General features: G+C 31.3%; 1 protein-coding gene across 1 annotated transcript; it reads left to right on the top strand.

Annotated features, from left to right (window-relative positions):
• The first annotated feature begins 2,190 nt into the window (after nt 1-2,190).
• Nucleotides 2,191-6,973, top strand: LOC107857238 (aluminum-activated malate transporter 8). The gene is made up of 6 exons (XM_016702169.2): nt 2,191-2,528; nt 2,952-3,092; nt 4,057-4,320; nt 4,912-5,024; nt 5,874-6,017; nt 6,191-6,973. The coding sequence occupies exons 1-6, from the start codon at nt 2,261-2,263 to the stop codon at nt 6,773-6,775; spliced, it is 1,515 nt and encodes a 504-aa protein (XP_016557655.1). The 5' UTR covers nt 2,191-2,260; the 3' UTR covers nt 6,776-6,973.
• Nucleotides 6,974-15,619: the final 8,646 nt, after the last annotated feature.

Genomic DNA, 15,619 nt, shown 5'->3' with positions numbered 1-15,619 from the left:
ATCCAAAATTTATAATTTACATGAATGAAAAATCTATAAATTATGCATCATTTTTTCCAACTCATTCATGTTAATATTAATGGGAACTTGCATAGGATAGTCGAAGTCAATGGGGGCAAAACCATGCATTGGACTTGATTCTGCTGAGTTCTCCCGTGAAGTCACAATTTCTTCAAGTTTCAGCTCGTCGCTCGGCTCCGGTTCCATTCCTTGGTTTCTTCTTTCCGCTTTAATCCAATCTCTGAGGCAAACTAGAACGTTCATTGCATTGCTTCCCAATGAGTGTCGTTTGTCTCCAAGCTGCTGTCGTCCCTGACTAAAGGCGCTCTCTGATGCAACGGTTGACATTGGAACATTCAAGATATCTCTAGCTAATCTTGAAAGCACAGTATATTGTGTTTCATTACTCCTCCACCAATCCAACGTGTTGATCCGTCGTCTGCGATCCTCTGGTGCCGCCCGAAGATAATATTTCAGCTCTTCTCGATAAGTTGATGTGTAAGTTCTCTCATCAACACTGTTCCAACAATTTAAATCATAAAACGAATCAGAAAAACCACTATGTGTCGGCCTTTTAGAAGATGATGGCTCCTCGGGAGGATGATATCTTCTTCTTTTTTTTTAAATTTTTTCGGGCCGGGTGGGCTTGGTCCCGGCTGGGTTAGCCGGGCCCATTTTAACAAAATAACCGGCCCGGGACCCAGAACCCTAAAGCCCTAGAGCTTACCGGGCCGGGTTAGGTACTAGAGCCGGGTCGGTCCGGATCGGCCCGGCCCACTTGACACCCCTATACCAAACACACCCTAGGTCCGCCCGTGATAACATAAACCCATAGAAGTGAATTGAGTGATGCAATGTTAAAAATGATGACTACTATTGGTATCTCATGTAAACGGACTATCTCTTTCATGTAAAAATACACACACTACATCCAGGATTTCCATCCAGGGGATTCAGAAAAGGTAAGCATATCAATAGTGATAGCAAATGAGCAGATCAGATTATATATGAACGAGTCATATGATATATGAGTGACCTTTGTGAATCTACACAATTACCCAATTACCCAAACATGATAAGACATATAGTTGTCATGGCATAGCTTTTTAGTTTAATTTACAAATTAAAGGATATGACAAAATGTTAATAGACATGACTAGGGTTTGTGATAATATACTTTCTTCTTGTCTAGTACTTTGTTCCAACTTCCAATTATTGATTGATCAATAATATTGACTTGTACAAATATGGTCTTCTAGAAATAATCATAATAGAATGTTCAACTTTTTAATGGATTTTGATATTATCCGATTTGAATCAAGACCGTATGATTTAATTTCGTTTAAAAGAGCACACATCATTAAGAGTATGCATGCCTACACCTGATGTATAGCTTCTTAATCTTCCGAACTATCATTGTGAAATTTCAGATACCCAACAATCTGTCTCTCAAATAAGTTTCATGTGGCCCTTCACCACGATACACATTAGTTGAAATTGGATAATTGGCTTTAATATGTGTTCTTGGGCTCAAATTAGTCGAAAAATACTCTTAACATGATAGCGTATTATCCTCTTTCGATCACGCCCATACGATACTTTCCAAAAACAATTCACATCATTAAAAGTATGCCAATATTTTATATTGAATAAAGCATGTAGTACCCCCGAATAACGACCTAATTTGCTACGACATATTTCAACTTTACAAGGGTCCTATTACCGTTCTGAACACAATTTTAGCATTTTTTTGTCACCTTTTTTAGTTGACATGGCACTTTTTTTTTGCTGGCGTGACACCTTTGACGTGAGGCTTATTTTTATGTAATAAAGGTGTCATGTCAGCACAAAAGGGTGACAAAAATACGTTAAAATTAAATTCAGGGATAATAGGACTCCTATGAAGTTGAAGTGTGTCGTAATAACTTCGGTTATAGTTCGAGGGGTACTAGATGCTTATCTATTTTATATTTAACTTTTCAATCATATTAACTATCAATGTAAGACTTCGCATACATATGTTAAACACTTGTCCTTCTCATCAAGAAAGATCAACAAGATGCTATATGCTCATTTGTAAATAAAAATTACAAAATATAAAAAAAATGTATTTTTTTAAAGAAAAAGTCAAACCCCATCTCTTCACCCTAACTATATAAATTGAGCTTGTTGATATTATTCCATTATGCACATTTTATCACCTTGGTGCTATTCTTTCTTTACCAACACCCCTTTTGTTTATACAAACTCCACCATTTTCATGGAGAATATGACTAGTGCATTCACCATGTTGTGGAAACAAGTCAAGGGGTTTCCAAGAAAGTTGATAGACAAAATTAGCAACATTGCTAAGAACACAATACAAATTGGGAAAGATGATACAAGAAAAAATTGGCATGCAGCCAAAGTGGGATTATCTCTCACTTTAGTGATATTGTTTTACTATTCATGGCCACTTTATCATAGCTTTGAACAATCAGCAATTATGGCTGTCCTCACTGTTATGGTTGCTTTTGAATACACTGCTGGTAATAATTAACACTACAAATATATATAAATGTACACTTCGGCCACCTAGTTTATCAGCATCGCCAAAGTATACACTATTTATACACTTCAGTTGTATATGTTATGTATATACTGTGTATACATATTCATATGATATATACATCATATGTATATGTAGTATATTGTATATACTACGTAGACACTGTGTACATATCATGTAAACTAGATGGCCGAACGGTACTTGGCTGTAGTTCTTCCAAAAAATGTTAGCTACAAACTTCATCGCTATCCCTCATAGGGTTAGCGATGGATTTTGATGTTTAGTTATACAGAATTTGTCCGTTGGTAATTTTTTTAGTAGTGTTCTTTTTTAATTTGATGAATTTGTTTATTTTTAGTCTTACAATTTTCATGTTAACCATTTTCTACTGTTTAATTTTCAGGTGCAACTATATCAAAGTGCTTAAACATAGCTTTTGCAACAGCATTAGGTATTTCATTAGGCATTGGAGCAAAATATATAGCTGAGGATTGTGGAAAAGAAGGGGAGCCTATAATTCTTGGGATTTTGGTCTTCATTGTAGGTATGAAATGCAAGCACAATACAATATGTTTAATTCTCTATAACAAAAAGGGAAAATTTAAACAAAATTATGGGAAGATATAGCTAATTAAAGAGTTTTTTTTCATATTAATCAAATCAAAAAATTGTTTCCCTTAACAACAAGTATATATGTATGTCAATAATTTTGGTTTGCGCCATAGAAATGTTATTCGCACTCAGATCAAGACAAAACTTTTACTTGTTCAAATAACAGTAAAGATGAAGCAAGGTCGGAAATCATGAGAATCTCTTCATGATAAGCAGATCAATTATTTTCATGCTCGTTAGTACGGGTAATTCCTGCAAAGAACATTTAGTCTAATGACATAAAATTTGAAGTCAAGACTCAGGCTGTACTAGCCTAAGGTCTTAGGTAGTTTGGCATGACCTCTACCTTTCTATAGTATATCACAAAATGTGATACACGCGGAGAAGGACATAGACCTTAGCCTCGAGAGAAGTACATGTAGACTGAGTAAACAATGACATGTATAATACTTGAATACTCGATGTAAATTACACAAAATTCACTAACGAAGTACAATTTATGTATTTTGAACCCAGTAAATGAAACCATGTCTGCTGAGTGAGCTAGAGTATATTGAAATCAAACCCTATAACATTTATATCCTGAATTCGACTCTGATCAAAGACTCAATCACTTGCTTCATGCAGGTGCTAGAGTATATCAAAATCATACCCTATATAACATTTAAACCCTGAATTCGCCTCTGATCAAAAACTCGATCACTTGCTTCATGTTGATTGAGCTAGAGTATAATGAAATCAAACCCTATAACATTTAAATACTGAATTCGCCTCTTATCAAAGACTCGATCACTTGCTTCATGCCGATTGAGCTAGAGTACATCGAAAACAAACCCTATGACACTTAACTTCTGAATTTGCCTCTGATCAAAGACTCGATCACTTGCTTCATGCAGGTGTTCTAGGTACATTTACAAGGTTTTATCCACATATGCAAAGGAGGTATGACTATGGATGCATGTTCTCTGTGGCAACATTTAGCTTGGTCACAGTGTCAGGTGACATGTATATGGAGATGGTTAAGCAAAGGATATCAACCATTATGGTCAGTGTTGGCACAGTCATGGTCATCTCCTTGGTCATTTGTCCAGTGTGGGCTGGAAAAGATCTTCATAAGCTTATTAGTGCCAATCTTGAAAAGCTAGCAAGCTTCTTAGATGGTATGTAACCTTCCATTGCTTCAATTGTTAAGAATTTTTTTCAGTATTCTCACTAAGTGGATTCATATTATAAAGAAGATGGGGAGATTCAACCAGTCAAACCTCTCAGTAACAGTATTATTAGCCCAAATAACTTTTGGCTGTTATAGAGAAATGTTATTATAGGGAATATATAATATAATATAACATGAAATGTTGGTTCAAAAGAAAGATAGGTCGATATGTAAAATGCTATTGTAACTCAAATTATTAAGAGGATAGGGAAATTCAACGAGTTAAACCTTTCAGTAAAACAGTATAATTTGCCCAAATATTTTTTTGGTTGCTATAGAGAAATATCGTTATAGAGAATATATAATATGATATAATATGACATTTTGGTTTGAAAGAAAGATAGGTCGATATACTAAAATATTATTGTAAAGGATGATTACTATAGAAAGGCCTAACAACAATATATATAGTTAGTTAACATCATAAAAAAATTGACCTATAGTGTAATTTTTTTACGAGGAATATGTCAAGTTAACTCTCTTCAAACAAAGATTAAAAAAAAATTGAAAAAAGTGATTTTTTTTTTTTTTTTTGTAGGTTTTGAAAGTGAGTATTTTCAAGCAAATGGTGTGGACTCCAAGGACAAAGAGAAGGGATTTCTTGAATCCTTTAAAAGTGTTCTTGATTCTAAGGCCACTGAGGAATCTTTGGTGAGTAAACATATAATTAATTTGATTGTAAAAATAAATATATATGTCCATTAGCTAAATTATTTGCTTCCAAATATTTCATAATGAATATTAAAGAAAAAAATAGATTCATTTCATCGGATGTATAGAGTTTAAAATAGAAAGAAATACTATTTGTGAATATAGTTAAAGAGTTATAATTCAAATCGTGGTTATAAGAGATTTGCTTCCTCTGTAGGGAGAAACATGTAAATGTTATATTAATATCTATTTATATTGAACTACTTCGCTAAGTAATTCAACTTTGTGTCGTGTAGAACTCATTTATTACGAAAATGTTCTCTATTAAGAGTTTCTCCACGCACAAGTCCGAGTGTACGTATGGTTAAAGATGAGGGACCTATATATCGGTTTTCCCACTTAGTAGATTTTTATTTTTTAATATTATCATCTAGTATTCGAAATCTACTCTACTGACTGTTGAAAAAGACAATTAGCCCTAGTCCATTCTTAAGGTGTACTAATTATTAGCCATTAGCTAATCCTCTACCCTAACCATAACTAATTGCCTATATTTTATAGTGCAAGTTATATACTTCATCGGTTAGTCCAAATAATTATATTCACTAGTTAAATATATAAAATTTATATATTTATTAACTATTATTTTGAAGAGCAGTTATACAATATAGTTTTTTCATAAATATACTAGTACTATATGTTGGCTCCAGAATTTTTGGCAGACATACGTTTATCATTTAATGTTTATATAGTGAATTATCTATGATTATTATTTAAAGTGTCATGACGATGTTTGTTTTATATTTTATATTATCAGCGCATAAATTTAAAGTGAAAAAATAATTTCAGGCAAATTTTGCATGGTGGGAGCCAGCACATGGATCATTCAAGTTTAATAATCCAGGGAAAGAGTATTTGAAGATTGGTAAGCTTGGTAGAGATTGTGCTTGCCATCTTCATGCTCTTAGTGGTCACTTAAAATCTAAATCTCAGGTATATATTTATTAAAATATTATATTGATATAAATTTTGTGATATATTTCAGATCATAATATTTTTTTGAAAATCCTAAATAGTGTGTCGATTCAAATTGTGTGACGTGAACTGAAAGTCTGAAACAAAGGGAATAAAAAATTTCTAATTTTGAGGCATGCTTGATTTTTCAGACACCAACCGAGTTTCATAGAAGAACAGAAGAAGCTTGCAAAAGAATCATCATGGAATCTAGCAGGGTCTTAAAAGACCTTGCTTTTTCCATCAAAACAAGGACCCAACCCCCTTCCCCCACAGCGAAATCTGACTCGTATAACACGAAATTAGCCATTGGTGATCTCAGAGCGACGCTCATAATTACCACAAAAATCTTCTCAGAAAGTGATACCATTGATGTCATCACGGCGATGTCAGTGGCATCGATACTTATCGATGTCACCAGATGTGTCGACGAAATCTCCAAGGCTGTAGGAGAGCTTTCGGTCAAAGCACGTTTCCAGAAGGAGGAAAAGAAGAAGGATGGTTCTATGCCTATCGAGGTGTTGGAGAAACCACCAACGCCACGGTCACATCTCCTCCTACACCTCGGAGTTGTGAATGTCGTGGAAAATGATGAAAATCCAATTAGTGCAATTAAAGGAGAACATGTTGTTTGTGAGATACACACAATAGAGGAGTTGATAAAAACAGAGGAAAAAGGAGAGCAAGTTGTGATTGGAGTTGATGGATGTGAAAGTAGAGATGGATCCAAGATATGAAGTTTCTGTGTTCCTGTACTGATCTCTAGTCGAAATCAAACATTTACATATATATTTAATGAATTCTTAATACATATAGAGGATAGGATTTGGGTAAACGTTATTAAATACATGTGATCACACAATCAATGTATCTGAAAATCAATAGTTATTTCCTCCATTTATACATATCACATTTATCGCTTTTCAAGAATCAAACAGTTTGAATTTGACTCACACTACCCTACTTTATGAATGGCCTTGGTGAAACCATAAAGTGCTATATTTTTTAACAAATGCTTTAGTATCATGCCATACTAACACCAAACAAAACAATGCACAAGTAATGATATCATAATTAATGTCAGCATAGCTAATACTATTACCATTACTAATGTCAGTATTATCAATACTCATACTATTTAGCGCTATTCTTATACTCCTACTAGACGATCCCATATTGTGCATTTTAATGTCAATATAAGGGGCGGAGCCAGCCCTTTGGTAGGGGGTTCATTCGAGCCCCCTTTGACAAAGAAATATACCATTTATACATGATTAAAATTATTTTTATGTATCTATAGTAGGTGTTGAACTTCTTTCGATTAGATTTTCTTCAAATATTGAACCCTTTTAGTTAAAATTCTGGCTCCGTCTCCACTCAATATGATACATGGGCTATGTATCATGCTATAGGGATCTTAGTGAATCGTATTGAGGCCCAATTCACAATTTGGACAACCATGTATGGGTTGATTGGCCCAACTAAAGATATATTTGGGCTGCATAGCCACAAATTTTGATACATAGAGTTAAAAATTGAACAGTATTTTGTATGAATGAGAAAACCAACCAATAAATCTCAGGCAAACAACATAAATTCCGACAATTTGGAGCTTAATTATAGAAAATTTTGATATTTTACATAATTACCGAAAATCTCAATTTTGGGTTTGTCGAGATATATAATTAGCTCCCGATACATTCAACGAAGATACTATTTTTCCTTTGTAAAGATACACAATTAGCTCCGGATACATTTTTGTGTTTTTGAGATACATAATACATCCAATGAAAAGATACATTTTTGTTGTAAAGATACATAATTAACTCTCCATATAATTTTTTCGATTTTGGGTCTATCGAGATACATAATTAGCTCTTCGATACATCCAAGAAAGATACATAATTAATTGAGATTTTTATAATTACTTTGTAAGGATAGAAATTTTGTAAATATAATAAGTTAAGGTATATATTTATGTTATTTTTTCATAAATCTTCATCATAAAATGGTAATGAAAACAAACAGATTTGAGTGTTCATTTATGTAATATTTTCCTATTGAAGCCCAACAGCTTAAAACTTTTGCAAATTTCTAATTTTTTTCTTAATTCTCTTTTTATTTTGTTTTTTTCCCAATAGTAAAAGTAGATCCAAATAGTACTATAATAATTGTTTGGTTCTTTCCTGTTTGATGTTACACTATACACATGTACAATTATTTTTTATTTTCTCTCTTTTTTACCTGAAGTTGTGTCAATTTTCTTGCCTAAAAAAAGAAGACATCATAATTGTACTTATTGTAATTAATAGTTATTTTGTTACTGAATTTCAAGGAAATTTTTGTCTAAGTCTTTTGAAGGTTAAAAGTACTTTTTTTTCCTTAGATTTGAAGTGTTTGCCCAACAGGAAAAAAAATGTGTTTAAAAACAATAAACAACATATTCAGTATAATTTTGTTAGATGGGGTCTTGGGGAAGGTAGAATGTATGCAGGCTATTGCTTACAGTTTCAAATAGAATAGTTGTTTCCGATAGACCCTCAGCTACAAGATAAAATAGTCTATACCTAAAAGTAAAAGAAACAAACACAGAAAGAAAAATCTTCAAAAGGTAAAATATACAAATTGATTAGAAAAGGAAACTTAACTAAATATACCATATTTAGAAATATCTATCACTTATTGTTATATAATTTTAATATATGCATAATTCACATTTGATATATAGTATAGATATTTATCTTAACAAGCATAATACAATTAAGACACTTATAATACATCTGTATTGCATGCATATTTCACTTTTAGTACATAGTGTAATACATTTATATTGCATACATAATTCATTTTTATAGTCTATACTTAAAAGTAAAAGAAATAGAGAAAGAAAAATCTTAAAAGGTTAAAAATACCAAATTTATAGTTATATAATTTTAATATATTTATAATTCACATTTAAAACATTTTTCTCATGTTTCTGTTCTTAAAATGTTGTCTTCTTGTTCACTCTTTGAAATTGGTGAACAATGGTGTAACAATGAATTTAAAGCAGATAGCAACAACCATGAATCGGAAATAATTTATGATTCATCTATGTTCATGAATCAGAAAAAACGAACAATAGTTGTTCATGGTGAACATTAAACAACATCAGAATACTAATCTAACATCAGAACATTAAATAACATCACAATATTAAACAAATCCTACTCGATTCTAGATGGTAGATGGATCGAAACATGAATCGAACCGACGCGTTTGTTAGGGTTTTCTAGGTTAGTGAGAGAGTGTGAGTATGAGAGAGTAGAAGAAAGAAACACGCGTGAATAGAGACATGTGATATGTCTCTTGAAGCTTCTCTATTACACGGGTTGGGTCGAATTATTTGGATCGGATATGAGTTATAATTTAGGATAGATTAAATTATTCATAAATAAAATAAATTAAAAAGGGTCAACCAATACGATGCTGACACATGTCTTGTCGTTAATGAGAAGGTTTGTACCTTTTCATTAACGGTAAGGGTATGTTTGTACCCAAAGTATGACAGAGGGTATATTTGTACCATTTATTAAAATTTGAGGGTATGTTTGTATCTTTTCATTAATGGCAAGGATATATTTGTACCCAGAGTATGACGGAAGGTATATTTGTACCATTTATTAAAGTTTATGGATATATTTGTACCTTTTCCTTTCTGAAATTATAAAAATATAATGATTAAATAAATTGTCAAAGTAAAAATTTATCCTCCACGAGAATCCCAATGAGATCCTGCGCAAAACAAACTTGGTCTCAAAGTTAGAATTTCTAATTTTTCTCCAAAGAAATATACAAGTAGACATTCACTATAATACAGATATATTTATAACATATAGGCAATTTTTCCATTAGAAAAATGTACCAAAGACATGAAGGGTTGTCATTTGTCTTGATTGAGAACAAACACAAAACCATATCAATAACTATGGGCCCTTAAAGTGTCTCCATCATTGTTTCTTAAACAAACTATGTTGACCCAATGGGCCAAATTTCCCTCTTCAACTGGCCCATCTTTTTTATCAAAGCATGAAAAAGGAATATGTGACTATCCAAGGTACCAACACTTATGTCCATGTCTTTTATCCATTTATATTATCTCTTTATGTTTGTATTCAAATTTTAGCCTTCAATATTTACCTTCCTTAGTAGTAATGGTAAATGGGTCCTTTGGCTTTTTTCTTGATTTTTCATTCAATATCCAATATCTACATTAAGCAATAATAATATATACGCAATATATTCTCACAAAGTGAGATCTGGAATTCGTCAGTATATGTAGTATGTAACACTACTTCAGAGGTGAGATAGAGAGGTTGCTTCTCATAGAGACTCAAGTCAAAAAACAGTCCAAAAAGACATAGTATCGGAACAACAGGTATTAACGCAACAAATAACAACAGAAACAGGACTACCGCATAGTATCTACTTTAGAGTTTGGTAAATTTAGTTTCACATTGAGAAGTTACACTTTTTCTAGGGTAACTCTCCTGTTAAAAGTGACTGCATATTCAGAACTTAAATCAGAAATCGATGTGGAGCCACCATTGTCCAAGGTGTGTCAACTCTTCATTGAAACATTACACTGTATAGCATGTGATATTTTTTTTAAGTATATATATCATATATGTTGAATATAATCTCCTTGATTTTTTCATGTGTTTACTTTCTTATATTTTGTCTGTTTCGTCAAAATTATGATAGAGTCAGCTTTTTACGTTACAAAGATAAGAATAAGCTCTGTGTATATCTTATCTTCTCCAGATCTCATTTACGAGATACACCACATATGTTGATGTTGTTGTTGTAGTGAAAATTATGACGCCACCGCTCTCCGAGATCTTTAATTAAGAATGAAGGAGTAATTATTCACCTTTGATGTGGCTACTTTGGCTTGGCTTGTCTCACTACTATATTAAATAATTGATTATTTAAAAGGACCTTATATATATTGTTAGTGTATTATATTATATCTTTAAGAAAATGCAATTTTTGTACTATTTAAAGAAAGGTACTACTAGGTTATAAAACTACTAGTACTAGAATTCTCTTTTCTATTATTTTTCTTCTTTTCCTTTTGGTTCAAGTGATTGATAGATTCATGCAATTTGTGATCTTTTGATAGTGAAGGATGTGTATATTTCCTATATATATTTGAAGAATTGATTTATTCTAGGATCTAATTGTCAGTACTTTGTGAGGCAGCAAAACAAAAAAACCTCCAAAATTCAAGCATGATGAAAAAAAAAGTTACTAATTGACAACTATGATTAATTTATCAATTAATTAACTTAGCATAATCAAGAACCATAAAGCACTATAAATCCACTTGTGCACAATAAATAAATAGAAGTACATAGGTCATACTACACTTCATTTTATTAATGGCTTAATTTATAGTTTTAAAAGACAGCACAATGCACAAAGCGTTTCACCTTTGTAAGATTCAAAAAAAGGCTGCAGCATAATGGTCTATCGTAATATAAGCATTAGTGATTGTTTTTACGATTCGAACTCATAACCTACTAAATATACAAAAATAATTTTATCGTTATTCCAAGATTAATGACCTGCTTCATTTATTAATGATTCAATTAATAGTTTTAAAAGACAGTCCAGAGCATTAAACATTTCGCTTAGTAAGATTCAGAAAAAGGCCGCAACATAAAGGGTGTGATGTAAACAGTCTACCCTAATACATAATCATCAGTGACTGCTTTCACGACTCAAAGTAGTACGTATAAAACATACGAAGATAATTTCATCGTTACTCCAGAATTTCCTAGTTAATTAATAGTTTTAATCATATAAAAGTTAGTATAATGATTTCTTAACCATTAGGATTTTGATATTTGGATATGTCTATGATCTCTAGAGTAGCATAGAGGGGGTGGCTTGTCTAGTGTTTACTAATTTCTTAGTGCTCTCTTTCTTTTTGATTATATAATAATTACATATTTGAAAGTTTTGCTTTTATAATGCATTTTTAAGGGTCACAATCCATTTCTTTTTTGGAAATAGATTGATATAACTAGGTATTAAAGGATGGTATAGCCTTTAGAATAATTATAATCCTTAGGGGTTGTTTGGTTGTTAATAAAGTTACTCTAATTATAATTTTGGAATCATTATTCTATATTTAATAATATGAGTTAAATAATATCAAGATTTTGATATAAAATTTATACTGATGTTGACATTACAAACTAAGTGTCATAAACTTTTGCTACCTCACTATTTTTGTGGTTTTAATTTTAACATTTTAAATTAAGCTCAAAATTTAATGAAAGTATCTTATAGTTCAAATCATTTAGTCTTGTAAGAAAATTGAATTTAACATTGAGCTCCAAATATACATTATTATGATTGGATGACTCCTACTAAAAATCATAAAGAGATTTTTTTTTCACATGTTTTATATGTAATTTAATACTTAAAAGTACTTTTTAAAAAGGAGGATCAGATATAAATTACGCTTCAGCACTAATAGAAGTTCTAGATCCATAAATAAATCAAAAATAATTTTATTGCACATCAAACCAACATTTTAATTTACTTAAATACCCTTGTAATAAAGTGTTAGTTGGATTGAAGGTGTGGGGGGTGGGTGGGGGTGGGGGTGTGGGGTCAAAAGGGGTGGACCAAAAAAGTCTTATTTACTATAGTTGCGTACCTAATCCGCCAATTTGGGTGAGGTGGGGGCAAAAGTTGTTCAATTTCTTTTGGTTTGTAGATAGCCACGTTTACTATAAAAGTATATATAAAAATATTTTAAACAAATTAAGTAAGAAAATTATAATTATCAAAACAACAAGTTGGGGTACCAAGTAAATCTTTTTTTTACATGAATTTTAATATAGCGATTTCTTTTCAAAAAATTATTTATGTATTAAGAGTATATTTAGTGAATAATTATTGGGCAAATAACATAAATTTCAATAGTTTGGAGTTTAATCACAGAAAATCTTGATATTTTGCAGAATTATGAAAATTTTAATTTTGGATCTGTCGAGATATATAATTAGATCCCGATATATCCAACGAAGATACATTTTTTTCTTTGTAAGGATACATATTAGCTTCTGATGTATTTTTCGATTTTGAGTTTATCGAGATACTTAATACATAATTAATTAGCTCCTGATACTTTTTCTTTTGATTTTGGGTCAATCGAGATATATAATTAGCTCCTAACGTATCCAATGACGATACATAATTAGTTGAGTTTTTTATAATTATATTATAAAAATAAGAATTTGTGTAAATATAATAAGTTAAGGTGTATGTTTATGTTATTATTCCTTTGATATTTTTGCAGTTTCAATTCAAATGCAACATAAATATATAAGTTGCTGCATAACTTACACAAGTATTATATGCAGGAAACAAAAGACATTATATTGCTAATTTGTCAATTAATTTAAAGAAGAAGAATTGTTGAACCTATTTCTTAATCTAGTAAGAGTTTTGAAGTTAATTAAGAATTAAATGGACTTTTCTTAAGCAAGGTTAAAATAAATTACTGGTGATTTTGTTATCAAAATTCCATAGGTTTAATTGTGTGTAAATATGAAAAAATTAGGCAACAATGACTGAGTCAAAGGATTGAGTAACCAATAATGTGTCTTGTATGGAGAAAATATTTTAAATTTTTTTTTTATGTTAGGTTTATAAAAATTTTTAGGATATATAAAACGAGAAAAATGCCTTTCATATAAAAATTAAAAAACAAATTTTATGAGTAAGCTGAGTTAATTTTAATGTGCCTGATTTTTCCTTTTCAAATCAGTTTCACTATATAATACTCGTTGTTTTAGATAATTGTCCACCTTTTTCAAGTGTGATTTTTATTATTATTTGATACATATAAAAAATTAAAAATATATTATTATATTTTAAATGAGTTAATAAGAAATAAGTGTACCTAAAATGTAGAGCAAGTACATTAAATGAGGAAAGTTTCACCAACTTCTTAAGTTTGACTGACCTTATTATTGGAGTTTGGGTAGTTAAAGCCAAAACTAGGAAATTTCTTTTGTGACTTTTAATATATGGTCACTTATAATAGATGGTCCGAGAAAAGTTAATAAATTGTCCTAACGTTTCTACCTACACAAGAATGACTTTTGAAGGGCTGTTGTACAAGAATAAATCTTATATTCAAAATTGTAATAATTATTAAAGGTATCAAACTGTTAAGTCACACGGTAAAAATCTGAGAAAGAATAGTGAAAAGAAGGACGAGGAGAGATGTACGGGCATCCAAGTCTAATTTGAACTTATGTCGGAATAATTGACTATAAAAGCTATTTATTTCATGAGAAGGTTGATGGAGCAGTATAAAAAGAATAAATTAAAGACACATGATATACATTAGAACAATTAAAACACATAATAGAGGATGAGGTCAAGACCAGAGTGAGGATAATGCGACGAAATTCAAAACATATCCTAATCATGATAAGGTTGCACTAGGGATCCAATAAGCTCTTAGCTCTACTTTTATTTGAATTGGATGAATGATGATTAATGAATGAATTGATGACGCGACATATACAAGCAGAAGGGGATGAGCAATAGTGTATACATGATATTTGCGGATCACATAGAATTGACTGATAGAGTTAATAGTACGCTGGAAGTTTAGAGACAAATCTCAGAGTCTAAAAGATTCGGGTTAAGCAGGACTAAGATTGAGTATTTAAAGTGAAAGTTCAGTGATGTAACTCACGAAACGGACATGAAAGTGAGTATCGACACTCAAGTCATCTCGAATAGAAAAAAATTCTAGCATCTTGAATCTATAATTCAAAAAAATTAGAAGATTGATTAAGATTACACTTTGTATTGGAGCTCGGGGAAGAAGGGGGTGGGGTGGGGGAAGGATGAGGCTCACATCTATATCTTGTATGATAAGAAGGTGCCACGTCCAAGACTTAAGGTAATTTTTATGAAGTAGTTGTTAGATCATGAAGTGATTGTTAAATCAATTATGTTGAATGCGGCAGAGTGTCGATCAATCAAGAATTCATGCGTGTAAAAGATGAAAATAGCAAAAATAAGGACGATGTTTTGATGAATATTTGGACATAGAAGAATAGATAATATTGAAAACGATAATTTTCAAAACTAATTAGGAGTGCTCTTTGTGATGAACAAAACAACAGAAGCGATGATGACGTAGTTCGGCATGTAAACATGAGATGTATGAATGCCTCTGAGAGATACACTATGTAGATATTAGAAGAGGTAGAGGTAGACCAAATTAATGAACTGGGAAAGAGGTGATTAGATAGGATGTATCTCTCTTTCATTTTATCAAGGACATGACATGACCCTTGATAAAAAATTTAAAGATCGAGAATTAAGATACGCAGATTAATTAACAGGTGCTCGAGCGTTATGGAGTTTTCCTTAATCACCCCATGTCTAATGTAAGCAACAGGCACACCTCTTTATAGTTTTTTTTTCTTTTTCTGTTATTGTTATTGTTATTGTTATTGTTATTATTATTATTATTATTATTATTATTATTATTATTA

The sequence above is a fragment of the Capsicum annuum genome, chromosome 8 (assembly GCF_002878395.1).
Source record: "Capsicum annuum cultivar UCD-10X-F1 chromosome 8, UCD10Xv1.1, whole genome shotgun sequence".
NCBI lineage: Eukaryota > Viridiplantae > Streptophyta > Magnoliopsida > Solanales > Solanaceae > Capsicum > Capsicum annuum.
The sequence above is the reverse complement of the archived record's forward strand: the minus strand, read 5'-3'. Positions and strand labels throughout refer to the sequence as shown.